The following is a 27847-nucleotide window of genomic DNA, read 5'->3' as shown; positions in this document are numbered from 1 at the left end:
CCTACTCATCATTGTAACCATAATTGGTTAAAATGACATGATGCACACTGATGATGTCATTGGAAACACTTATCTTCCACTATTTTTTTTTATTACAAAACATAGAAACGAGCCATTTTCGTATATATTGATGTTGTGGTGGTGCTGGAGATGAATATGTAGTAAAAAATATTTGTTCTCCCTTTAATTGTTTACAAACAAATTAGTGAATGTGCTACAAAAGCTAAACAGCTACCTATCTAGCTAGTTGACTGTTGTGGCTTGAGAAAAATGACTCCCTTTGAGGCTTTAATTAAAAGTGTTTTATCACTATGATTTTGAACATTCAGAGAGACTGGGAAACATCCATGGCAGGCATTGTTGTCATCATAGCTTGCTACATAACTTCTGAGTGATAAGAAGCACGAGCACCACCACCAATCAGCCTACACCACTGCACACTCACCCGTCATAACTATGACAACTAGCGTAGCCATGTCAGCAAATGACTGCTGTCTGAACATACACAAATCCCATATGGTCACTTGTAACTTGCTGTTTGGCAGTGGTGTAAAGTACGTAAGTAAAAATACTTGAAAGTACTACTTAAGTAGCTTTTTGGGGTATCTGTACTTTACTTTTTAAATATATGACAACTTTTACTTTTACCTCATTACATTCTTAAAGAAAATAATGTACTTTTTACTCCATACATTTTCCCTGACACCCAAAAGTACTTGTTACATTTTTTAATACTTAGCAGGACAGGAAAATTGTCAAATTCATGCACTTATCAAGAGAACATCCCTACTGCCTCTGATCTGACGGACTCACTATACACACACGCTTTGTAAATTATGTCTGAGTGTTAGAGTGTGCCCTGGCTATCCGTAATTACATGTTAAAAAACAAGAAAATGGTGGTGTCTGTTTGATTAATATAAGGAATTTAAAATTATTAATAGTTTTACTTTTGATACTTTTTGAGTTTTACTCAAGTTGTGTTTTACCGGGTGACAGTCCCTTTTATCCAAGTCATTTTCTATCAAGGTATTGTAACGACCCTGGGTTTATAAGCGCGGTAATCGACCCTGCCGCACGAGCATGCTTTTGCGGCACAGTCGATAGCGCGCCGGACCTCTGGCTCGAAGGTCGAGGGTTGGAGACCTGCTCCCTGCTGTTTCATTACAGTATCTTTACTTTTACTCAAGTATGACATTTGTGTACTTTTTCCACCACTGCTGCATTTGGATCGATAGTCAGTATTCCAAAGCGGATGTGAAAACATAAGTGATTTCAGCATTAAAGCCTGCAGTGTGAACAAGGCTTTAGCGTTCCCTTACACACACAAATGGTTCATTCTATGGTTTATTAGTTTAAATTCTAAAACTATATCTGTAATGTCTATTCTATTATTTTCTACTTCTTGTCTTTAGGCTAGGTTGAAGATACCCAGGTTCGAAAAACGAAATAATCTGATTTATGCCGCGTTTAAATGGTACAAGGTAGAAGGTTGATGGCAAACTGGTGTGATTGTTGTCAATGAGAGCAAATCGTTCAACTTTAGCCGTCTGCGGTAACGTTGTTTTCTACTGGGTGTTGATTTGCACGGCTTGTTTACTGAAATCACCATAGAAACTCGTACTGTTGTTTTTGCCGTGACCATCTTTTTTGCTTTCTTGTCCGGCTACGCCGATATGTATAACGGGTTTTTGCGTCCCTCGTCTAAACGCAGCATTACTGGACCAGAGCCGTTAATAATTGGTTGCATTGCTGGTCCCTTAGTTTAAACATCTGCCATGTTTATGCAAAGAGTTATGGGATATTAGAATCCTCTTGTTTTAACCTTGGTTATCTTCAACCAAGTCTTTAGGTAGTGTCAGAGGAGGTATGGACGTTAGAACACCTAATTGGTTGTATTCAATAGATCACACTGTGGGAAGAACGTTTTGTAATGGAAAACGAAAACTAGCGTTTCTTATGGGACAAGTTCAGGTAATCCTTCCCTGTTTCAGTCAATTTTTTTCTTCCATTTGGTGCCTAATGAATAGGACCCTGAATGCATCCACTCAAATCAGGGTGCCAACTCTGACAGCAATTTCAAATGCTGATGTCATGGTGAGAAACAAGGAATCCTTACAATCATGCACAATGTTACACAACTACATAGTAAGGTAGAGCCCTAATAATACAACATAACAAAGTTCAATTGTCTCACACAAGAACAATGAAATCAAAATATCATCAAAGACAGTAATAACATGGGAATAACACAGTAACAACATGGTAATTACAAATTAATAAACAGGTATGATTCTGAACCACAATGTCCCAGAGCTCTGGAGGAGGAGTCCCTTCTCGTTCGTCACCAGAGTTGAAAACTCCTGCTAGCATTAGCATAGCATAGCCACTCATCTCATTCCCTCGTCCCTCTACCCGACCCTAACCACCAACCCTCAACACTTCCTCAGCCCCAAACCTCACCATTCAAATACCCTCAACCCTCACCCCTTAACCCCTTCCTCACCCGTCAACTCATTCTTCTGTGTCTGCAGGTGTAGTGTGTGGCTGTTCAACTCACACACCCCAAATACCCTAACCCACATCACCTCACCCTCCTCAAGCCTCCCTCCACTCTCTCTGCAGCCGCACTGTCTCTCTCTTTCTCTCTCTCTTAGACCTTCTGTTGCATCTCTATCTGTTGTCCATGTCTGCTGTGACTCTGACCCTTCCCGTTCATCTCGTACATCGAGCTCTTCTGCTGTTTCCGTCGGTAACACCACGCACCGACGGCGGCTGCCAGGGCAACCGTGCACACAGCAATGACAATGGCCGCCACCGTGGGCCCCCTGCCGGAGGAGGGAGGAGGGGGAGGAGGGCAGTCCTCCTCACCTCCGGTACACCCTGCCTCCCCTGTCTTGCCTTCCCTCTCCCCTTCCTCCCCCTCCCTCTCCCCGCTGTGTCGAGTCAGGTTGTGCTCGGCTCCACGTTCCTCCTCGTCAATGACATCATCAGTCCACGCCGTGGGGGCGGGGCCATGCCCCAGGAAGGGGTGCACATGATCCGTGGTTTCCCAGGAGTCTGTGGGAGAAGGCCTGGCAGCGTTTCTGGGGGTGACGTCGTCCAGTGATGATGTCAGAGAGGGCGTGGTGTAGTCGGCTGAATAGGAATCTGAGGATGTGGCCTCAGGGGAGAGGGGTGAGTCGGGTGAGGCTTTATGGCTGAGTCCTCCCACCTGGTCCTGATCCTGCTCTACAGGGTCCGCCTCCTGTGTGGGGGACAGGGGGACCTGAGGGACGCCCGTGAATGGGACGGGGCGACTCATCTCCACCTCATTGGGCCGGTCCGTCACCCCGACAACCACAAGACCCTCCTCTTCCTCCTCTCGCACCTCAGGCTCCACCCCTTCCTCTGTGGAGCCGCCTCCCACTTTATCAGTGTCAGTCTCCTCCTGACTGACAGGGTAGCCGTCCAACCAGGTCTCATCTGTGCTGGCTGTGGGTTCTCCTCCCGCCGCCTCCTGGGTTACATTCTGAGGCTCGCCTGTTGTCATTCCAATGGGAGGGACTACATGGCCATCTTCATGGTCGTTGTGGTCATGGTCATCCGGGCCATGATCATCTTGATCGTTATGGTCATGGTCTTGGTCTTCATGGTCATCAAGGTGATCATGGTCGTGGACATGGTCTTGGTCTTCATGGTCATTGTGGTGATCGCTAGGATCTGAGTGGTCATGATCATCATCGTCATGGTGATCCGTTACATCATCGTGGTCATGGTCTTCATGATCATCATGTTCACCGTGGCTGTGATATTGAATGCGGTCAACCTCCTCGTGTTCACCCATGTTGTAATGCTCGTCGTGTCCGTTATCATACGCACCCCCCTTCTCATGGTCATCCTCCTTGTGTTCTCCTTGGTCCTCACGGTGGGCCTCTTCACTATCATAGCTTTCATGGTTGTCATGTTCATGGCCATCATGGGTGTCAGGATCATCGTGGTCAAGGTGTTCAACAGCATGGTCTTGTTCAGAACTTTCATCGTGGTCAGGATCTGTTCGATCGTCGTGATCATATTCACGGTCAATATGTTCATGGTCAACATCATCTTCGTGGTCATCATGGTCATTGTGGTCAATTGGTTGTTGGAATTGACCCTCATGGCTGTCATGATCCTTTGACTCCTCTGGTTGGCTGTTGTCTTCCTTGCTCTCCTCTGATTCGCTGCCGGAGGCCCTGACACGGTTGTCTCCCTCAGGGGGTGTGTCCTGTGTGACTGGCGGGTGGGTGGGTTCCACATGTCCCGCCTCCTGGAAGGCCTCTGAGGGGAACCAGAACAGGTGCTTCTGGGAAAGCAGGGAGACGGGCGCCTCAGTCGCCTCCGACATGCCCATCCCCTCCTCCTGCTCCTCCTCCTGCTTCTCCTCATCGACGGGATGGTCTGTCGAGTCTTCCAGCTCCTCCTCCTTTCTTCCAGTCACCAGTCCTTCCCCCACGTTCTCCTCCTGCTGCTCCTCCTCTCCCACAGACAGCTCCTCTCCTCCCTGCACTTCCTCCTCTCCTCCCGTCTCCACATCCTGCTCCTCTACTTCCGTCATGCTGAAGCTGGCCTCCTGCTGCTCCTGATCCCTGCGCCCCTCTTCTCCTGTGTCCTCCTCCACATTGACATATGCTGTCTCCTCTTGCACCTCCTCTTCTACCGGTTCCTCCTGTGTGTCCTCCTCCTCAGTAGGGGTGTCGTAGGAGAGGTGGTGATCGTCATCAGTGAACTTATCTTCATAGTCAATGTGGGCCTCTGTCTTGTCTGTAGGTACAGAGAGAAAAAGAGAGAAAAAGAGAGAGAGGGTGGGGGGGGGAGAGGGGGGGGAGAAAACACAATCAGCCACAAGCACACACATACCCAGAATGCAGCGTGCACACACACAGTATAGAGACTCGTAGTCAACGTGGACTTGGCATTCTGTCTCCTAGTCCAGGCTAGCTAGCTGTCTTCCGGTTTTCTCCTCTCCCCCTTCCTTCCCTCCTCCCCCTCTTCTCCTACTCCACATGCCTAGTGATGGCATCTATCACAGAGGTGTTATGACACCCGTTTATATCTCTCACTCACAACTGGGATGCTGTTTTGTAACAGGCATAAATCAGACCCTTGGCCTTGGGCATATCTAAAATGGCAACCTATTCCGTATGTAGTGCATTGACTTGAGTATTGCACTTCAGATGAAAATATAATTATAGAAAAGTATGGAACTGAAGTGATGACTGTTTATTTTTTATTTTTTAGATTATTTATTGTCTTTTTAAAATTTGTATTATTAATATTATTATTACGTTTCAAATTACAATACAATAACAAAAAACATAGGACATCACTACATGTATATTTCTGTGAAGAAACATAAAATAACATTAAAGTAAAATAATAAAAACACCACGTATGAATTAAGTTTCAAAAGTTAAAGTATCTCAAATAAAATAAGGTCAGGGATTACAAATGTACAAACCTATGATAGAGTTGTAAGAATACAGTGGGGTTTTTGTTGTTGTTGATTTGATTAAATATTGGATTTCAAGTAAAAATATATTGCATTTGGGGACAGATTTCAAATATTTGTTTTTGTGCATATAAGATTTACCAGAGAGAATGAATTCAGTAGTTTGTTTTCATTTGAATAATACCATATTACATTTTTCATTGTAAATACATGGGTCTTATTAATAAATTAAAACGTGTAGGTACTTCAGTAGATTGGCAACCTTTCATGAAACCAGTTTGGGTTTTGTTAATAAAGTGGTTTAGGCCCATTTTAAGTCTATTAGCATATGCTAAAGTTATCCATTTATAATCTGTATTTAATAATGTAATAGGTCTCCAATTATCTATGAAAAGGGGATCTTTATCTGGTTTTGTATTAAGGAAATAACCCCCTGTTCCATGGTAGTAATCATCTCACCCTTAGCTAGGCATTCTAGGAACATGTTGAATGCTGATCCCTCTAAATGTTCCCAAAAGTGTAAATAAAATTCCACAGAAAGAGCATCTGTTCCAGGTGCTTTGCCCTTCTTCATAGATTTAAGAGCATCTCTAATCTCCACTAAAGAAAAATCATCTTCCCATATGGACTTGAACTCATCAGAAATCATTGGTACATGACCATGGACATGTTTCCTAAAATGTTCACATTCAATCCCATTAAAATTAGGTATATACAGATTTTCCATTGAAAGAATACACAAAGCTAGAGATGATATTTGGGTCTTTACACAAGGTGTTGTCAATATTTCAGGCAGAAAGAGATTTTCTCTTATAGTTCCTTTTTTTGTTGTTTTTCTCACCCTCCTCAACCCATTGTTCTCTAGATCTAGTAAAGGCCCCTTCAGCTAAATCAATGTACATTAGATCTAGTTCTATTCCAGATGTATTCAAGTCTGTTTCTTCCTCTGCTAAAAGGGTATATTTTTCTAAAAGTACATTCAATTTATTCATAAGCTCATCTTCTTTCAAACATTTTTCCTCTTTAGTTCCTTACTGCGTGTAATGGCGACAGATCTTACTTTGAATTTAAACATTTCCCAATTTCTTCAATGTTTTGGTTCTAAATCGTTTGAATTAAACGGGTCTATGATCAAGTTCTTGATGCTCTCGTTAAAGACTGGATCATTTAGGAGTGAATTATTAAGTTTCCAGTATCCTCGAATGGCACTGGATTCTTCAGAACATTCTAACGTCAATAATATAATTGTATGGTCAGTGAAAGAACAAGTGGGGGAGAAATGAGAAACAGATCCATTGTGGATCTGACCATCATTGACATATGACACCAGGTATATTCATTTAAGTTTCTATTACAGAAACTCCATGTAGCAACCACTGTCAGTTAACTGCAAAATGAGGTGATGATGTCACTATTCTGAGATATTTAAGCTGAGATCTGAATCGCAGGAGTGAGTCTCCTGGAGTAGAATTGACAAAATGTTTAAAAAGTGTTTTCCTTTTAGTTGTGTTTCGTAAACCCCTGGCATGTAGAGATACAACATTTAGTGCATTGTATTCAAAACGTTGCATAACCTGACAGAAATAAAATAACAATAATAAAACAAATACAGTAGTGATATGAATAACTGGTTAACTAGTTGAACTAGTAAGCTAGGTAGCTAGTAAGGAAACCTGAGCTTAGAGAAAGAACTGGACTACCCTAAACCGAGGTAGTTGTGATTAATTTGATGAAACCGTGTTCACATGTACGAACCTGGTGATATAAAATGGGATGATTGTAAAAATGACAACTGACTTATTACTCAAGAGCTAGCTAAATTACTCTTAACATTTTCATTTGACTTAGAAAGAATAGGACAACATTGATTTCAATTCAATGTAGCTATATACCTGACCACAGTGTTGTCAAAACATTCAATACTCTCATGACATTCACTTGACGTCCTGGCATTCGATCTTCTTGGCTTCTTTCCATACGACATCTCTGTAGATTATCATTGTGAACCACATGATGGTTGTCCGCGGAGATCCGTGATATCTTAGTTTTCCCAGGCGATGCACCACGTCGATGACATCCGGGAGCTTGTCTTGAATCCTGGGTGCTACTTTCCCGAGGTTGTCAATGGTCTCCCCATCTTCTTCTCGCACCCCATGTCGTTTCAGGTTCCATGGTGCTGGACTTCTATGACATTCTGTCGCAGCTGGCGATTCACCTGTTGCAGTTTCTGTACTTTAGCTTCCATTGTTAGTATTTTTTCACTGTGGGTTGACACCTGGTTGAGGAGCTGCTGCACAGTGGCTGAGAGAGACTCCATTGATATGGGGTTTGTCTCTGTTGTCTTTTCAAAGGTGGCCTTGAGAATGTCAGGGTTGCAGAACATTTTTTGACTGCCCTGTATTTGGTAGGAGGGCTCTTACTCGACGTAAGTGGCAGGGTGAAAATCATCTTTTGCAATGAGTTCTGGAAAGTCTTCACGTGGCCTACATGATTCTGTCTGCTGCTGACATCTGAGCTGATTAGCATCTGTTCAGCCATGCCTTGCATTTTCGGTTTCTTCTGCCCATGTAGTTGTGTGATCACTGTGTTTTCCAATCACCTTATGTTACTTCATATAAGTAAGAGTCAGTTTACCAGAAATATTATTGTTCATAATCTTCCTTGTTTATCGGGATGTACGTTCAAATACACCCGCTCAAAGAGACGCCATCTTGGACCGCAGCACTGTTCCCACTAAAGGGATGACTAATAACCAGGAAGGGAACAGAGTGAACTCATCACAGATTCCTGTGGTCAGAGGACACAGCTCTGACGTGTGATGTCAGGGAAACATGAAACCAGGTGACGCACACACACACACACACACACACACACACATTTACCTTTTACACAAAGCTGTACCAGTCCGTACCACTCTCCACAGCTGTCACACAGCAGGCTGAAGGCTGAGTGGCCGCTGGGCAAAACATGACCAGGTAGACAGGAGTACAGCAGCTCGTCCCCCATCTCAAACCCGGTGTGGCCCTGGAGATGCGTGTTGGGGAACGCAGGGGGGTCTCCACATGGAACACCTGAAAGGTAATACATAATTAGGTTAGGTTCGATTATATCACAATTATGTTATGACACAGTTAGCTTATATATACCATTATAACTTATAACATACAGTGTTAGGACATGCTTTTCTCTCTGTCCTTTTCCTCAGTAGTGGAGACAAAGGTTGGTTGTCATGGATTGGTTGGCTTATAACTGGAGCCTGGTTGGTCCTCAAAGTTACTTATGTGGCATGTACAACATGGCGGATGTCTAATAAAGTGGACACAGATTTAAATGTTTCTTGCCTATTTACTCTTCTCTCTTTGCGGTGTTACAGCTCCCACAGTAACTCTCCTGTTCCTCAGTTAAAACCCAAACATCAGCCTTGGGTGTCGTCCAACAGGGGCCCGGTCCAAAAACAACTTCTAACCCCATCCTCTTCTATGTCCATTGGACTGGAGAGGTGAATATGTAATGGAGGTGAACCACGCTCGGTTGATGGGTAAGCTGAAGCTTTAGCTCAGTGGGCTAACACAATGTTGTGGCACACAGATTGAGAGAGATTGAGAGAGATTGAGAGATTGAGAGAGGGAGATGGAGATGGAGAGGGAGATGGAGAGGGAGATGGAGAGGGAGATGGAGAGAGAGAGAGAGAGAGAGAGAGAGAGAGAGAGAGAGAGAGAGAGAGAGAGAGAGAGAGAGAGAGAGAGAGAGAGAGAGAGAGAGAGAGAGAGAGAGAGAGAGAGAGAGAGAGAGAACACTGGTGTGGGAACACTACCTCTTTCAGACCTCAGTAGATCTTAAAGCAGAGAACTGTGAAATGTGTGTCGCAACAGTCGTCGAAATTGTTAAATGGTTTAAAATGCAACAGATGGACGAAGATTGCATTTTTTAAATCCATCACTATATTTACTGAATTATAGCACAAAATATTGTACTGGCATGGGCAAATAATGAGTAATGAGTTCAGGCATTCTCTTGCATAACTCAACCAATGTTGACCCACACAATTTAAAATCAACAGGCTTAGCTGTTTGTGAGATCAGACATAATATTACTATAATCCGGGTGTTCCTTTTCAAAAGTTGCTTTCATTTCAGTGTATATAATTTGTAAACATTTCAACTGTAATAAATTACAACTTTTTTTAATTGCACAAAAAATCAAAACACACCAAAATAAAGTAATCTTTCTTCTCTTTCTTGTGATGTAAGTGTAGAGACGGTGCGTTAAATCCCAGACCAAGCTTCTCCGTTCTTATATAGACGCAACGGAATGACAATGTATTCCACTGAGCCCATTTCAGCCATTACCAGTGTGTTTGACAGGTCATTACAAACGTTTCTGTGATCGTAACGTTAACGGGGAATAACAAATGGCACATGGAAGAGTGGGAAAGAATTGCCAGAGAAAAATGAATGCAATCAATCCAGCAAGATATAAGAGACAAGTAGATTTTGCTCCCCTCAAACACAGGAAATGAATGTCTGAAAAAGACTGATCCTCAGGGTGGGGCATGCACGTCGCGTGTGTGTGTGTATGTGTGCATGCGCGTCGCTTGTGTGTGTGTGTGTGCATGTCTGTGTGTGTCTGTGTGTACTGACCCTTGTCTTTGACACAGAAGACATCCAGGTGTGTGTTGTCCTCTGTAGTGTTCTCTATCTTCACATCCACTGCCTTCAGAGCACTGCCCAAGTTACTACACACTGTAGTCCTGGAGAATAACACAAACATTACCACACACTGTAGTCCTGGAGAATAACACAAACATTACCACACACTGTAGTCCTGGAGAATAACACAAACATTACTACACACTGTAGTCCTGGAGAATAACACAAACATTACCACACACTGTAGTCCTGGAGAATAACACAAACATTACTACACACTGTAGTCCTGGAGAATAACACAAACATTACTACACACTGTAGTCCTGGAGAATAACACAAACATTACTACACACTGTAGTCCTGGAGAATAACACAAACATTACTACACACTGTAGTCCTGGAGAATAACACAGACATTACTACACACTGTAGTCCTGGAGAATAACACAAACATTACTACACACTGTAGTCCTGGAGAATAACACAAACATTACCACACACTGTAGTCCTGGAGAATAACACAAACATTACCACACACTGTAGTCCTGGAGAATAACACAAACATTACTACACACTGTAGTCCTGGAGAATAACACAAACATTACTACACACTGTAGTCCTGGAGAATAACACAAACATTACTACACACTGTAGTCCTGGAGAATAACACAAACATTACTACACACTGTAGTCCTGGAGAATAACACAAACATTACTACACACTGTAGTCCTGGAGAATAACACAAACATTACCACACACTGTAGTCCTGGAGAATAACACAAACGTTACTACACACTGTAGTCCTGGAGAATAACACAAACATTACTACACACTGTAGTCCTGGAGAATAACACAAACATTACTACACACTGTAGTCCTGGAGAATAACACAAACATTACTACACACTGTAGTCCTGGAGAATAACACAAACATTACCACACACTGTAGTCCTGGAGAATAACACAGACATTACCACACACTGTAGTCCTGGAGAATAACACAAACATTACCACACACTGTAGTCCTGGAGAATAACACAAACATTACCACACGCTGTAGTCCTGGAGAATAACACAAACATTACTACACGCTGTAGTCCTGGAGAATAACACAAACATTACTACACACTGTAGTCCTGGAGAATAACACAAACATTACTACACACTGTAGTCCTGGAGAATAACACAAACATTACTACACACTGTAGTCCTGGAGAATAACACAAACATTACCACACACTGTAGTCCTGGAGAATAACACAAACATTACCACACACTGTAGTCCTGGAGAATAACACAAACATTACCACACACTGTAGTCCTGGAGAATAACACAAACATTACTACACACTGTAGTCCTGGAGAATAACACAAACATTACCACACACTGTAGTCCTGGAGAATAACACAAACATTACCACACACTGTAGTTCTGGAGAATAACACAAACATTACCACACACTGTAGTCCTGGAGAATAACACAAACGTTACTACACACTGTAGTCCTGGAGAATAACACAAACATTACCACACACTGTAGTCCTGGAGAATAACACAAACATTACCACACACTGTAGTCCTGGAGAATAACACAAACATTACCACACACTGTAGTCCTGGAGAATAACACAAACATTACCACACACTGTAGTCCTGGAGAATAACACAAACATTACCACACACTGTAGTCCTGGAGAATAACACAAACGTTACTACACACTGTAGTCCTGGAGAATAACACAGACATTACTACACACTGTGGGGGGGGATGACTGCACCATACACGCACACATACACACACACACGCACACACATACACACAGTTTAATGTATGAGCACATGTGTACATGAGTATCACGTCGTTGATATATTCCAGTGTAAATCCTCAGAGTTTCTGCAGAATAACGTCACACTGAATGGAGCTGCTCTGTCTCTCTCTAAATTACATACTACAGTTCAGATATCACATGCGGCAGGTAACCTAGTGGTTAGAGCGTTGGACTAGGAACACAAAGGTCGCTTGATTGAATCCCCGAGCTGACAAGGTAAAAATCTGTCATTTTGCCCGCGAACAAGGCAGTTAACCCACTGTTCCTTGGCCGTCATTGTAAATACAAATTTGTTCTTCACTGACTTGCCTAGTTAAATAAAGGTAAAATTAAATAAAAAGATATCACACACAGCACGCTGCCCTCTCTTAGTCTCCAGTTTAGTCAAATATTATTGCAACGTGATTACAGCATAATCCAGAAACATACAGTACCAGTCAAAAGTTTGGACACACCTACTCATCTTTAGTTTTACTATTTTCTACATTGTAGAATAATAGTGAAAACATAACTATGAAATAATACTTATGGGATCATGTAGTAACCAAAAAAGTGTTAAACAAATGAAAATATATTTTATAGTATCCACCCTTTGCCTTGACAGCTTTGCACACTCTTGGCATTCTCTCAACCAGCTTCATGAGGAATGCTTTTCCAACAGTATTGAAGGAGTTCCCACATATTCTGACCACTTGTTGGTTGGTTTTCCTTCACTCTGTGGTCCAACTCATCCCAAACCATCTCAATTGGGTTGAGGTCGGGTGATTATGGAGGCCAGGTCATCTGATGCAGCACTCCATCACTCTCCTTCTTGGTCCTTAACCTACTCACTCTCTTACTCTCCTCCAGGCCCTTAACCAGCCTGGAGATGTGTTGGGTCATTGTCCTGTTGAAAAACAAACGATAGTCCCACTAAGCGCAAACCAGATGGGATGGCGTATCGTTGCAGAATGCTGTGGTAGCAATGCTGGTTAAGTGTGTCTTGAATTCTAAATAAATTACTGACAGTGTCACCAGCAAAGCACCCCCACACCATCACACCTCCTCCTCCATGCTTCATAGTGGGAACCACACTGTCACACCCTGATCTGTTTCACCTGTCTTTGTGATTGTCTCCACCCCCCTCCAGGTGTCACCCATCTTCCCCATTATCCCTTGTGTATTTATACCTGTGTTGCCAGTTCATCTTGTTTGTCAAGTCAATCAGCATTTTTGTGTCTCAGCTCCTGCTTTTCTCAGTCTCTATTTTTCTCGCCCTCCTGGTTTTGACCCTTGCTTGTCCTGACCCTGAGCCCGCCTGCCTGACCACTCTGCCTGCCCCTGACCCTGAGCCTGCCTGACCACTCTGCCTGCCCCTGACCCTGAGCCTGCCTGACCACTCTGCCTGCCACTGACCCTGAGCCTGCCTGACCACTCTGCCTGCCCCTGACCCTGAGCCTGCCTGACCACTCTGCCTGCCCCTGACCCTGAGCCTGCCTGACCACTCTGCCTGCCCCTGACCCTGAGCCTACCTGACCACTCTGCCTGCCCCTGACCCTGAGCCTGCCTGCCGACCTGTACCTTAGCCCCACCTCTGGATTATTGACCCCTGCCAGCCTTGACCTGTCTAGCCTACCCCTGTTGGATTATTAAACCATTGTTAATTTGACGTTGTCTGCATCTGGTTCTTACCTTCATACCTGATACACACCTGCAGAGATCATCCGTTCACCTACTCTGCGTCTCACAAAGACACCGCGGTTGGAACCAAAAACATGGGACTCATTAGACCAAAGGCCAGATTTCCACCGGTCTAATTTCCATTGCTTGTGTTTCTTATTATTATTGGTGTCCTTTAGTGATTTCTTTGCAGCAATTTGACCATGAAGGCCTGATTCATAGTCTCCTCTGAACAGTTGATGTTGAAATGTGTCTGTTACTTTTACATTTATTTGGGCTGCGATCGGAGGTGCAGGTAACTCTAATGAACTTATCCTCTGCAGCGGAGGTAACTCTAATAAACGTATCCTCTGCAGCAGAGGTAACTCTAATAAACGTATCCTCTGCAGCGGAGGTAACTCTAATGAACTTATCCTCTGCAGCGGAGGTAACTCTAATAAACGTATCCTCTGCAGCAGAGGTAACTCTAATAAACATATCCTCTGCAGCGGAGGTAACTCTAATAAACGTATCCTCTGCAGCAGAGGTAACTCTGGGTCTTCCTTTCCTGTGGCGGTCCTCATGAGAGCCAGTTTACCATAGTGCTTGATGGTTTTTCCAACTGCAATTGAAGAAACTTTCAAAGTTCTTGACATTTTCTGGATAGACTGACCTTCGCGTCTTAAAGTAATGATGGACTGTAATTTCTCTTTGCTTATTTGAGCTGTTCTTGCCATAATATGGACTTGGTATTTTGCCAAATAGGGCTATCTTCTGTATACCACCCCTGCATTGTCACAACACAACTGATTGTCTCAAACGTATTAAGAAGGAAAGAAATTCCACACATGAACTTTTAACTGTTAATTGAAATGCATTCCAGGTGACTACCTCATGAGCTGGTTGAGAAAATGCCAAGAGTGTGCCTAGCTGTCATCTAGGCACAGATGAAGACTCCCAAATACAAATATATTTTGATTTGTTTAACACTTTTTCGGTTACTACATGTTTCCATGTATGTTATTTCATTTTATTTAACCTTTATTTACTAGGCAAGTCAGTTAAGAACAAATTCTTATTTACAATGACGGCTTACCCCGACAAGGAGAAGACTGATCAGAGATGCAGCCAAGAGGCCCATGATCAGTCTGGATGAACTGCAGAGATCTACAGCTGAGGTGGGAGACTCTGTCCATAGGACAACAATCAGTCGTATATTGCACAAATCTGGCCTTTATGGAAGAGTGGCAAGAAGAAAGCCATTTCTTAAAGATATCCATAAAAAGTGTTGTTTAAAGTTTGCCACAAGCCACCTGGGAGACACACCAAACATGTGGAAGAAGGTGCTCTGGTCAGATGAAACCAAAATTGAACTTTTTGGCAACAATGCAAAACGTTATGTTTGGCGTAAAAGCAACACAGCTCATCACCCTGAACACACCATCCCCACTGTCAAACATGGTGGTGGCAGCATCATGGTTTGGGCCTGCTTTTCTTCAGCAGGGACAGGGAAGATGGTTAAAATTGATGGGAAGATGGATGGAGCCAAATACAGGACCATTCTGGAAGAAAACCTGATGGAGTCTGCAAAAGACCTGAGACTGGGACGGAGATTTGTCTTCCAACAAGACAATGATCCAAAACATAAAGCAAAATCTACAATGAAATGGTTCAAAAATAAACATATCCAGGTGTTAGAATGGCCAAGTCAAAGTCCAGACCTGAATCCAATCGAGAATCTGTGGAAAGAACTGAAAACTGCTGTTCACAAATGCTCTCCATCCAACCTCACTGAGCTCGAGCTGTTTTGCAAGGAGGAATGGGAAAAAATTTCAGTCTCTCGATGTGCAAAACTGATAGAGACATACCCCAAGCGACTTACAGCTGTAATCGCAGCAAAAGGTGGCGCTACAAAGTATTAACTTAAGGGGGCTGAATAATTTTGCACGCCCAATTTTTCAGTTTTTGATTTGTTAAAAAAGTTTGAAATATCCAATAAATGTCGTTCCACTTCATGATTGTGTCCCACTTGTTGTTGATTCTTCACATAAAAATACAGTTTTATATATTTATGTTTGAAGCCTGAAATGTGGCAAAAGGTCGCAAAGTTCAAGGGGGCCGAATACTTTCGCAAGGCACTGTACATAAGTGTTCAGACCCTTTGCTATGAGACTCGAAACTGAGCTCAGGTGCATCCTGTTTCCATTGATCATCCTTCAGATGTTTCTACAACTTGTGGTTGATGATTTGGAAAGGCACACACCTGTCTATATAAGGTTCCACAGTTGACAGTGCATGTCAGAGCAAAAACAAGCCATGAGGTCAAAGGAATTGTCCGTAGAGCTCCGAGACAGGATTGTGTCAAGGAAAAGATCTGGAGAAGGGTACCAAAAACACAGTGGCCTCCATAATTCTTAAATGGAAGATGTTTGGAACCCCCAACACTCTTCCTAGAGCTGGCTGCCCGGCCAAACTGAGCAATCGGGGGAGAAGGGCCTTGGTCAGGGAGGTGACAGAGTTCCAGAGTTCCTCTGTGGAGATGGGGGAACCTTCCAGAAGGACAACCATCTCTGCAGCACTCCACCAATCAGGCCTTTGTGGTAAAGTGACCAGACGGAAGCCACTCTTCAGTAAAAGGCACGACAGCCCACTTGGAGTTTGCCAAAAGGCACCTAAAGGACTCTTAGACCATGAGAAACTAAATGATCTGGTCTGATGAAACCAAGATTGAACTCTTCGCCTGAATGCCAAGTGTCATGTCTGGAGGAATCCTGGCACCATCCCTACGGTGAAGCATGGTGGTGGCAGCATTATGCTGTGGGGATGTTTTTCAGTTGCAATGGACTGGGAGACTAGTCAGGATCGAGGGAAAGATGAATGGAGCAAAGTACAGAGAGATCCTTGATGAAAACCTGCTCCAGAGCGCTCAGGATCTCAGACTGGGGCGAAGGTTCACCTTCCAACAGGACAACAACCTTAAGCACACAGCCAAGACAACGCAGGAGTGGCTTCAGGACAAGTCTCTGAATATCCTGTCGCCCAGCCAGAACCCAATCGAACATCTTGGAGAGACCTGAAAATAGCTGTGCAGCAATACTCCCTATCCAACCTGACAGAGCATGAGAGGATTTGCAGAGAAGAATGGGAGAAACTCCCCAAATACAGGTGTGCCAAGCTTGTAGTGTCAAACCCAAGAAGACTTGAGGCTGTAATCGCTGCCAAAGATGCTTCATGAAAGTACTGAGTAAAGGGGTCTGAATACTTATGTAAATGTGGCTGTAACATAACAAAGGGTGGAAAAAGTCAAGGGGCTTGAATACTTTCCGAATGCACAGTATATCCTGCTATATCAGCAGCCCTGATAGAGGTATGGGACACTACATGTACAGATGTCGGATCTTTATTTGACACATTCAGGAGGAGTAAAATAATCCTGGAGCAGGAGGATTTGAATATCTGAAGAAATATTTAGAATCACCGCCAGGGGGCAGCGTGCAGGCTACAGTTCGAATCTCAGCTCAATGAAATCGTCTTTGGATAGGCTCAAATGCATAAACATCTTGACAGCTTTATGAAATGAAATATTAAAGCCACACAATACATGCATCAAGACATCAAACTGAAAGTAGTGCAGCTGGCACACAACTGCTTAGCAATGGAAATGTCACCTATGTAAGGGCCAACCACACTAAAGGTCACAACTATACTGACAGACCCTAACTATAAAACGTGGGCGAGCATCCACACGGGAGGAAAATATATCGTTCTACAGTAAGCCTACATCTGTCAATCAACTGATGGCCGAACTCAACCAGGGAAACACAAACAGTCGCTTTCAACACTTTCCATTATCTGACAATGGATAGCCTACAGAATTCATTGGAATATAATAAAATAACAAGGAGCCTATTGCAACCATCGATGGCACTAGATTATCGCATGCGCTAAATTCACCCACACAGCTCATCTCAATTGCAACCATTGTTGGTCAACTCATTACCTCATTATCGCTCCGGTGTTACCCTAAGTCCTGCTTGCAACCGAAATCCTTCAAGTTTCGTTCGCCCTCTGGTTGGTATTGTCATCGGAACAACTTAGTCCTTTTTGAACAGACTGAGGGCGATTTATCTTTTTAACAAGAATAAAATAAATAAATTTACCATGGCAACTCTACTGTGGCACTTTGTATGAATGGAAACTAATGTTGGTGTAGCCTACTGTTGTTATTTTATTTGTTTCCTATTTATCTCATCCATTAAATACAACTGTCTTTAAAATAAAAGTGTCTGGTATCGTCATTTCTTATCAAGATCGGGGGTAAACTATCCCTGGAATGTCCATATTTGAAATGTGTAACTAAATCAAGTCAATTGAGGGAATTTTGCGCTTGGCCAATAATCAAAGTCACGCCGGCACGGTAGGCCTATATGTGGTCAATGTGCTCACTGAAGGCAGGGGCTAGAACCCTTAAGATGTCCTCTTTTTTGATAATATATACTGTAGATCTCTAAAATCATGAGTTGCATATTTTGGTTTCAAAATCAGAGTCGGTCTCTTTCATGCGCCATTGTGCTACCTAACTATTCTAAATGTCATCTTGTCTTTACATCTGATATTATAGGCCTGTGTGTGATTCATTTTGAACCACACAGGTTACAGTAGGCTTTAATTTTGGTGTAGCATACTGTACGGCTGCATTTCGGATATATCACTTGTATGTGGTAGTGGAGACCAATATGTCATTTGTGTTATCAAGCGATATAAAACACTGGTTGTTGATGTGTACGGCTGCATTTCAGATACATGTTTGTACATTTGAATGTCGCAGTATTATGACCAACAGTAGCAGTAGGACATTTATTCATATTCTGTCTAGTGCTTTTAGCAGCGAGAGCTGGCACTAGTCTGGATGACTTGACCTCCCCTTCATGGAGAGAAGGAGAACTGCGGGTTTTCAATCTCATTTTAATTTCCCGAAGTGCAGGAAACATTTCTGCAAAAAAAGAATGATTAAATAAAGATCCGACATCTGTAGCCATAGGATATACATTAGTTGGGTGGTTTGGGAGTGGGACACATCAGTGTAAAACGTTTCCTCACTGATAGTCAAATATCAACATAAAGTATAACATGAAGTCCTACCCTGCTGATGATACACAACAATCCAAACAATCCAGTGCTGTAATTCTGTGTGTGTGTGTGTGTGTGTGTGTGTGTGTGTGTGTGTGTGTGTGTGTGTGTGTGTCTGTGTCTGACTCATACTCTACTACCATTTTACTTTGGTCTCTCTATCAGCTTATAAGGACAAATGACCCAAAAGAGAAACACCCAGTCAGACAGACAGAAAACACTGAGAGACTGTTTTCAGACTAAACCCAACAGGGTCTGCGAAAAGACAAGACGCAAGGCTGTGTGTGTGCATGTTTTGTGAATCTGTGGGAGTCTGTGTCCCCTGTTGCTGTGTCTACAGTCCTTCACAAGCCACCTTCACCTTAAATTACATAACATTACTGGAAAGAGCCGCAGGATTGTGTGTGTGCTTTCACTGTTTATGTGTGTGTGTGCAGTCTAAATTTGTCTCTGTGTTTTGTTTGGTCACCGTGGCAGCCAGATGTGTGAGTGACAGGTGGGAAGGAGGTGCAAAGGTGTGTGTGTGTGTGTGTGTGTGTGTGTGTGTGGTTACCCTTAGGAGTAGTCTGTAGATTATGTAACTATAGCAGAGGGTCTTAATGCAACAGGAACACAATTCGTAGAACGGACATCACTCTAAAATTAAGAGTTGACTAGGGGCTTATAACGTGTGTGTGTGTGTGTGTGTATGTACAGTGCCTTGCGAAAGTATTCGGCCCCCTTGAACTTTGCGACCTTTTGCCACATTTCAGGCTTCAAACATAAAGATATAAAACTGTATTTTTTTGTGAAGAATCAACAACAAGTGGGACACAGTCATGAAGTGGAACGACATTTATTGGATATTTCAAACTTTTTTAACAAATCAAAAACTGAAAAATTGGGCGTGCAAAATTATTCAGCCCCCTTAAGTTAATACTTTGTAGCGCCACCTTTTGCTGCGATTACAGCTGTAAGTCGCTTGGGGTATGTCTCTATCAGTTTTGCACATCGAGAGACTGAAATTTTTTCCCATTCCTCCTTGCAAAACAGCTCGAGCTCAGTGAGGTTGGATGGAGAGCATTTGTGAACAGCAGTTTTCAGTCCTTTCCACAGATTCTTGATTGGATTCAGGTCTGGACTTTGACTTGGCCATTCTAACACCTGGATATGTTTATTATTGAACCATTCCATTGTAGATTTTGCTTTATGTTTTGGATCATTGTCTTGTTGGAAGACACATCTCCGTCCCAGTCTCAGGTCTTTTGCAGACTCTATCAGGTTTTCTTCAAGAATGGTCCTGTATTTGGCTCCATCCATCTTCCCATCAATTTTAACCATCTTCCCTGTCCCTGCTGAAGAAAAGCAGGCCCAAACCATGATGCTGCCACCACCATGTTTGACAGTGGGGATGGTGTGTTCAGGGTGATGAGCTGTGTTGCTTTTACGCCAAACATAACGTTTTGCATTGTTGCCAAAAAGTTCAATTTTGGTTTCATCTGACCAGAGCACCTTCTTCCACATGTTTGGTGTGTCTCCCAGGTGGCTTGTGGCAAACTTTAAACAACACTTTTTATGGATATCTTTAAGAAATGGCTTTCTTCTTGCCACTCTTCCATAAAGGCCAGATTTGTGCAATATACGACTGATTGTTGTCCTATGGACAGAGTCTCCCACCTCAGCTGTAGATCTCTGCAGTTCATCCAGACTGATCATGGGCCTCTTGGCTGCATCTCTGATCAGTCTTCTCCTTGTATGAGCTGAAAGTTTAGAGGGACGGCCAGGTCTTGGAAGATTTGCAGTGGTCTGATACTCCTTCCATTTCAATATTATCGCTTGCACAGTGCTCCTCGGGATGTTTAAAGCTTGGGAAATATTTTTGTATCCAAATCCGGCTTTAAACTTCTTCACAACAGTATCTCGGACCTGCCTGGTGTGTTCCTTGTTCTTCATGATGCTCTCTGCGCTTTTAACGGACCTCTGAGACTATCACAGTGCAGGTGCATTTATACGGAGACTTGATTACACACAGGTGGATTGTATTTATCATCATTAGTCATTTAGGTCAACATTGGATCATTCAGAGATCCTCACTGAACTTCTGGAGAGAGTTTGCTGCACTGAAAGTAAAGGGGCTGAATAATTTTGCACGCCCAATTTTTCCGTTTTTGATTTGTTAAAAAAGTTTGAAATATCCAATAAATGTCGTTCCACTTCATGATTGTGTCCCACTTGTTGTTGGTTCTTCACAAAAAAAATACAGTTTTATATCTTTATGTTTGAAGCCTGAAATGTGGCAAAAGGTCGCAAAGTTCAAGGGGGCCGAATACTTTCGCAAGGCACTGTATGTAAGGAATGAGGTAAAGAAAGGAAGGTGAGGTCTACCTCCTGATTCTGACACCTTCCTGTTGATGATGACTCAACAGGTGTCACCCTGTTGTGAAAAACCTTCTGAACTGAACATAGTAAACTGAGGTAAACAGGGGGTTTAAGTTCGAAAAGCTAACGTACTGTACATGTCGTTTAAGTGATTTAAACAGTTTACAAAAAAAAGGTTTTTATTTAATTTTTTATTTAATTTAATTTTTTTACATCTGATTTTATTTGACCAGTTTGCAGTGTTCTCTTATCAGTAAACCTTATCAGAAGAGGAGCACAATGAGATGTGTGCATTGCGTTAAACATACATCTAGTCCATACATACAGTGGATACATCTAGTCCATACATACAGTGGATACATCTAGTCCATACATACAGTCCATACATCTAGTCCATACATACAGCCCATACATAGAATCCATACATACAGTTCGTACATCTAGTCCATACATCTAGTCCATACATACAGTCCATACATCTAATCCATACATACAGTCTGTACATAGAGTCCGTACATACAGTCTATACATACAGTGCATACATCTAGTCCATACATAGAATCCATACATACAGTTTGTACATCTAGTCCATACATCTAGTTCATACATACAGTCCATACATCTAGTCCATACATCTAGTTCATACATACAGTCCATACATCTAGTCCATATATCTAGTCCATTCATCTAGTTTATACATACAGTCCATACATCTAGTCCGTACATACAGTCCATACATACAGTCTGTACATCTAGTACGTACATCAAGTCCATACATCTAATCCATACATACAGTCCATACATCCAGTCCATACATCTAGTCCATACGTACAGTCCATACACCTAGTCCATACATCTAGTCCATACACCTAGTCCATACATACAGTCCATACATCTAGTCCATACACCTAGTCCATACATACAGTCTATACATCTAGTCCATACGTACAGTCCACACATCTAGTCCATACATACAGTCCATACATCTAGTCCATATGTACAGTCCATACACCTAGTCCATTCATACAGTCCATACATACAGTCCATACATCTAGTCCATACATACGGTCTATACGTACGGTCCATACATCTAGTCCATACATCTAGTACATACAGTCTATACATCTAGTCCATACATCTGGTCCATACATCTAGTACATACATCTAGTCTATTCATCTAGTCCATACATACAGGCCATACATCTAGTCCACACATCTAGTCCATACATACAGTCCATAAATCTAGTCCATACATACAATCCATAATCTAGTCCATACATCTAGTCCATACATACAGCCCATACACCTAGTCCATACAGTCCATAAATCGAGTCCATAAATCTAGTCCATACATCTAGTCCATACATAGGGTCCATACGTACGGTCCATACATCTAGTCCATACATCAGGTCCATACATCTAGTACATACAGTCTATGCATCTAGTCCATACATCTAGTCCATACATCTAGTCCATACATCTAGTCCATACACCTTGTCCAAACATCTAGTCTATACATCTAGTCTATTCATCTAGTCCATACATACAGGCCATACATCTAGTCTATACATCTAGTCCATACATACAGTCCATAAATCTAGTCCATACATCTAGTCCATACATCTAGTCCATACATACAGTCCATACATACAGTCCATACATCTAGTCCATACATGTAGTCCATACATACAGTCCATACATCTAGTCCATACATACAATCTATACATCTAGTCCATACATACAGTCCATACGTACGGTCCATACATCTAGTCCATACATCTGGTCCATACATCTAGTACATACAGTCTATACATCTAGTCCATACATCTGGTCCATACATCTAGTACATACAGTCTATACATCGAGTCCATACATCTAGTCCATACACCTTGTCCAAACATCTAGTCTATTCATCTAGTCCATACATACAGGCCATACATCTAGTCTATACATCTAGTCTATTCATCTAGTCCATACATACAGGCCATACATCTAGTCTATTCATCTAGTCCATACATACAGGCCATACATCTAGTCTATACATCTAGTCCATACATACAGTCCATAAATCTAGTCCATACATCTAGTCCATACATACAGTCCATACATCTAGTCCATACATACAATCTATACATCTAGTCCATACATACAGTCCATACGTACGGTTCATACATCTAGTCCATACATACAGTCCATACATCTAGTCCGTACATACAGTTCATACATCTAGTCCATACATACAGTCCATACATACAGTTCATACATCTAGTCCATACATCTAGTCCGTACATACAGTCTATACAGCTAGTCCATACATCTAGTCCATACACACAGTCTATAAATTTTGTCCATACGTACAGTCCATACATCTAATCTATACATCTAGTCCATACATCTAGTCCATACACCTAGTCCATGCATACAGTCCATACATCTCGTCCATTCATACGGTCCATATATCTGAGTGGTAGGCTCCATTACATGATAGCCTGTATTGTACACTAGAACTGGGTGGATATATGACATCACACAATATAAGGGACAGTACATGAGTACTCACACATGCAAGTACATAGGCACACACACAAATACACACTTGAATCAGTCTCTCAAGACAGGGTGTTTCCCTTTCTGATATAAAGAAAATGTATCAAATTGTTTCCTACCTGCCTATCTCTGTTGATAACACCTTAGTCCATAGTCTATATCCAAGTATTTAGTCTGGTGTAAAGCTCTGTATTGGTGTGTTAGTGAGGAAAGTGGTGGATAACAGTCAGTTCACTCAGGGGGAGAGAGGGATGAGAGAGGGAGAGGAGGAATAGGAGATGAACCCACATAAAGATGTAGAGAGAGATAGATGAGTGATAGATGATTGATAAGCTGTGAAACCTAGGAAGAGGGTGTGAACTGGTCAAAGCAGAGAGATAGAAAGAGAGAGAGAGAATTAGACCCAACAAAATCATGAGAAAACAAAAAGAGAATTACTTGACACATTGGAAAGAATTTACAAAAAAACTGAGCAAACTAGAATGCTATTTGATGCTAAACAGAGTACACAGTGGCAGAATACCTGACCACTGTGACTGAACCAAAATTAAGGAAAGCTTTGACTATGTACAGACTCAGTGAGCATAGCCTTGCTATTGAGAAAGGCCGCCGTAGGCAGATCTGGCTCTCAAGAGAAGACAGGCTATGTGCACTTTACCCACAAAACGAGGTGGAAACTGAGCTGCACTTCCTAACCTCCTGCCAAATGTATGACCATATTAGAGACACATATTTCCCTCAGATTACACAGATCCACAAAGAATTTGAAATCAAATCCAATCCAGCAGCAATATTTGTGACCTGTTGCCACAAGAAAAGGGCAACCAGTGAAGAACAAACACCATTGTAAATACAACCTATATTTATGTTTATTTATTTTCCCTTTTGTACTTTTTGCACATAATTAAAACCCTGTATAGAGACATAATATGACATTTATGTGTAATGTTTACTGTTAATTTTGTATTGTTTATTTCACTTTTGGAGAGAGAGAGAGAGAGAGAGAGAGAGAGAGAGAGAGAGAGAGAGAGAGAGAGAGAGAGAGAGAGAGAGAGAGAGAGAGAGAGAGAGAGAGAGAGAGAGAGAGAGAGAGAGAGAGAGAGAGAGAGAGAGAGAGAGAGAGAGAGAGAGAGAGAGAGAGAGAGAGAGAGAGAGAGAGAGAGAGAGAGAGAGAGAGACGTCTCTCTCTCTCTAGACGTCTCTCTCTCTCTCCCTCTCTCTGGGAGCTGTGTGTCATGTTGCTGTGGAGATAAATGTGTAAATGGAGGTGGCTGTCAGCATGACACCCTGGCTCAGAATTCCCTCCCCCTCTAGAGAAGAACAGAGGAGGCTTTCTCTGCCCTCTCTCCTTCTCTCCCCTGAATCTTTCTCCTCTGTCGCTTTTTCTTCTCTAAACGTGTGTCTTGTTTCACACACAAAACTGTTTAGCCCAACACGCAGCACACATACATATCTAACACGGCCTGACAGTCCTGATACAGGCCACACCCAGACCCACCTAAAACATGTCAGTGTGTGTGTCTTACCCCACGCTGCCCCCGTCCAGCCATCCTCGTGTGCAGGGAGAGAAGGAACACTCCACCACGGCATGACGCAGCTCCTCGGCTGACGCCAGCCGGGCATCATGGGAAGCACACGCATGTTCCGCCTCAGCCAATCCCCCAGAGTCAGACGTGTTTCTCTGGTCCAATAAGAACACACGACCTGGGGAAAGAACACCTTTACAACAGGAACACAGCAGATACCTTGGTAACACTGTCTTTAAAGGTAATTTATGGACTGTTAATCAGTGTAGAAGGTATATTTCAGAATCATATCTCTACCAGGCACGTGTTTCCATGATCCGATCCCTAATTGTTTCGTAATTTAGTCTATAGAAATGTATAGAGGCCACACCTCTGATCTTTGCCATTGATCGATTCTGTGATAGAAGAGCCCATAGAGGGCTTTCCTGTTTAGTGGCAAGTGTGCCTTCTATACATCTCTATGGGTCTGTGGAAGTGTGGTCTATAACCAGAATTGGCTGCTTGAGAAAAAGATTTTGAATGAAAAGATAGGAAATCTGTAAGATTACAGTATATATAACTAATTAAGCAGCCCGTGTGATAGAGTAGCACTTGTAGACTAGCACAGGAAAGCATCGCCACAGATGAAAGGAGAAACTAGTGAAAAACCTGAGTTAGTAAGTAGACTATCTTCGTTAGAGCACACAAGCTAGCATTGCTCCTTCCGACATGTTTTTTTTCTTCCCATGAAAGTAACACAAAGCAATATAACTAGTGTTATAAACTGGGTGGTTCTCGCCCTGAATGCTGATTGGCTGACAGCCGCGGTATATCAGACCGTATACCACGGATATGACAAAACATGAATTTTTCTGCTCTAATTACGTTGGTAAGTAGTTTATAATAGCAATAAGGCACCTCTGGGGTTTGTGATATATGTCCAGGCACTCCGTGTTACATCATACATAAAACAGCCCTAAGCCGTGGTATATTGGCCAAATACCACACCACCTCGGGCCTTATTGCTTACATATAACATGTTACTTTCCACACAAAGTAATATTGTAAAGTAACTTTGATTCATTTTCTTCCCCCATCAAGATCTCTCCAAAGTAAAGCGTGATCATAACTACAGTACAGATTCAGGATCAGCTTATCTGATTCCATTCCATTGGGAGGCAAACAGCAGGGCTGATCTTGGATCATACTGTACTATATCAGCAGCATATTAGGATTAGTGCCCCCTAGTGACATTATGGAAGGAGGATTCGATATACACACCCTGCAGTGACTATCCCTATACAGAGACCATCATCAATCATCATCATCATCATCAACAGCTTCACTATGACAGTTAGGCTGTCCATGTTCAGATTTCAAAGAAATGTCATTATTAAATAAATAGGGCTACTTTGGCATGACACACAAAACATCTCAAATAAACTTTACAACTAAAATGTATTGAGCTTTTTTCATTTCATAGAGACATCTTTACATCTTTACATCATTACATTTCATCTTTTAGAATTCATAAGGCCAAAGAAAGCTGTGTGTGTCTGTATGAGCGAGTGCAGATAGACACACAAATCCTTCATATTTCACTGCAGAGAGAGAGAGAGAGAGAGAGAAACTGACTGCCAGCCCAACACCAAGTCAGAATCCTGTTCACTAAGGTTAATCAAAGTAGCGTTCATGCGTAACGTATAAGCTTTTGGTAGCGGAGCTGTTCAATTGTATGCCCCAGTTTTACTTTGAAAACCAGGTTGGAATAGTAGCATATGTTTCTGAATGTTGGTTGAAAAGTTTGTCCTTCAAAGTCCCAGCCTTAAAGGTAGAGGTTCCACTCCCTCTTTGCTGTCCAGTTGGGCGCAAGACCCCAGATGTTGACAGCTCGGCGCCACAGGTAACCACCCGACACCGTTACAATAGGACAGGGTGTCACAACTTATGTAGAAAAACTTACCGTCAGCGTGAACGACAGAAACCACCGTTAGCCAAACCAAGTATCCAAACATGGACAAAGAAACCAGATTTCGGTCAATGCGGCGTGCCATCATTCTCTGCGCGCTCCGATTCGGGTTTTCACCGGTGTTTAAAAAAAATCAAGTTTCATGGAAATAAATCTCCTTTGTTGAGTTTGTGAAGCAGGAGAGAGCAGCGGTCCCGTTATTTCCCTCCCGGTGACAGACACAGACTAAGAGTCTGGAGGTGAACTTGTTGACGCAAAACGGTAAAACGGAAAGGAACGGGACGGTTGGTTCGGTTTATCTCCCCAAATAGTGCCTTCGCGAGCAAATAGAGCACCGGCGCGAAAACTCGCGTGTCCCTGTCAGTAAATACGTCACGGCTCCCAACCTGAAGGATGGGCAGTGGCGCGAACTGAGCAACAGCAACGGTCAAGGTTTGAGCAACAGCAACGGTCAAGCAAGCCGGCTGTGCGTCTTTGCGCACGAATAGAGAGAGAGAGAGAGGGAGGAGGAGGAGAAAACGTTTCTCAGAGGGGGGTGTCTGGTGTGCGTGTCGCAAGGCTATTTGGCATATTTTTTCAATGATTCCATCCTCAAACACTCATGCCCAAAAGTGTGCATGTTTTTGTCCCCACATCCTTAGGAAAACCGTTATTTAACGCTCACCCGATAGCCTAACTGTTTCTATATGTTAGCATATAGGCATACTTGTCTTTATATTTACACGTTTTATATCTACAACTTGAAGAAGTA

At 42.6% G+C, this 27847-nt stretch overlaps 1 protein-coding gene across 1 annotated transcript; it reads right to left on the bottom strand.

The window, feature by feature from the left end:
- Window positions 1–642: 642 nt before the first annotated feature.
- On the bottom strand, window positions 643–27512 carry LOC139372705 (sushi domain containing 5). The gene is made up of 5 exons (XM_071112498.1): window positions 27091–27512; window positions 25149–25326; window positions 10110–10219; window positions 8352–8540; window positions 643–4781 (listed from the first exon to the last, which is right to left on the bottom strand). Exons 1-5 carry the CDS (start codon window positions 27182–27184, stop codon window positions 2653–2655), a joined length of 2700 nt encoding a protein of 899 aa, XP_070968599.1. The 5' UTR covers window positions 27185–27512; the 3' UTR covers window positions 643–2652.
- Between the last annotated feature and the right edge of the window lie 335 nt (window positions 27513–27847).

This window comes from Oncorhynchus clarkii, chromosome 18 (genome assembly GCF_045791955.1).
Source record: "Oncorhynchus clarkii lewisi isolate Uvic-CL-2024 chromosome 18, UVic_Ocla_1.0, whole genome shotgun sequence".
Lineage (NCBI taxonomy): Eukaryota > Metazoa > Chordata > Actinopteri > Salmoniformes > Salmonidae > Oncorhynchus > Oncorhynchus clarkii.
This window is presented reverse-complemented; position numbering and strand designations above follow the sequence as displayed.

Bases quoted from the DNA above. Each gene is read 5' to 3' on its own strand.
- LOC139372705 (XM_071112498.1), bottom strand. From the start codon at position 27,184: ATGATGGCACGCCGCATTGACCGAAATCTGGTTTCTTTGTCCATGTTT. The intron at 8,541-10,109 runs GTCAGTACACAC...ATTACCTTTCAG, and splicing joins CTTCTGTGTCAAAGACAAGG to GTGTTCCATGTGGAGACCCC. The intron at 4,782-8,351 runs GTAAATGTGTGT...CTGTACCTACAG, and splicing joins GGTACAGCTTTGTGTAAAAG to ACAAGACAGAGGCCCACATT.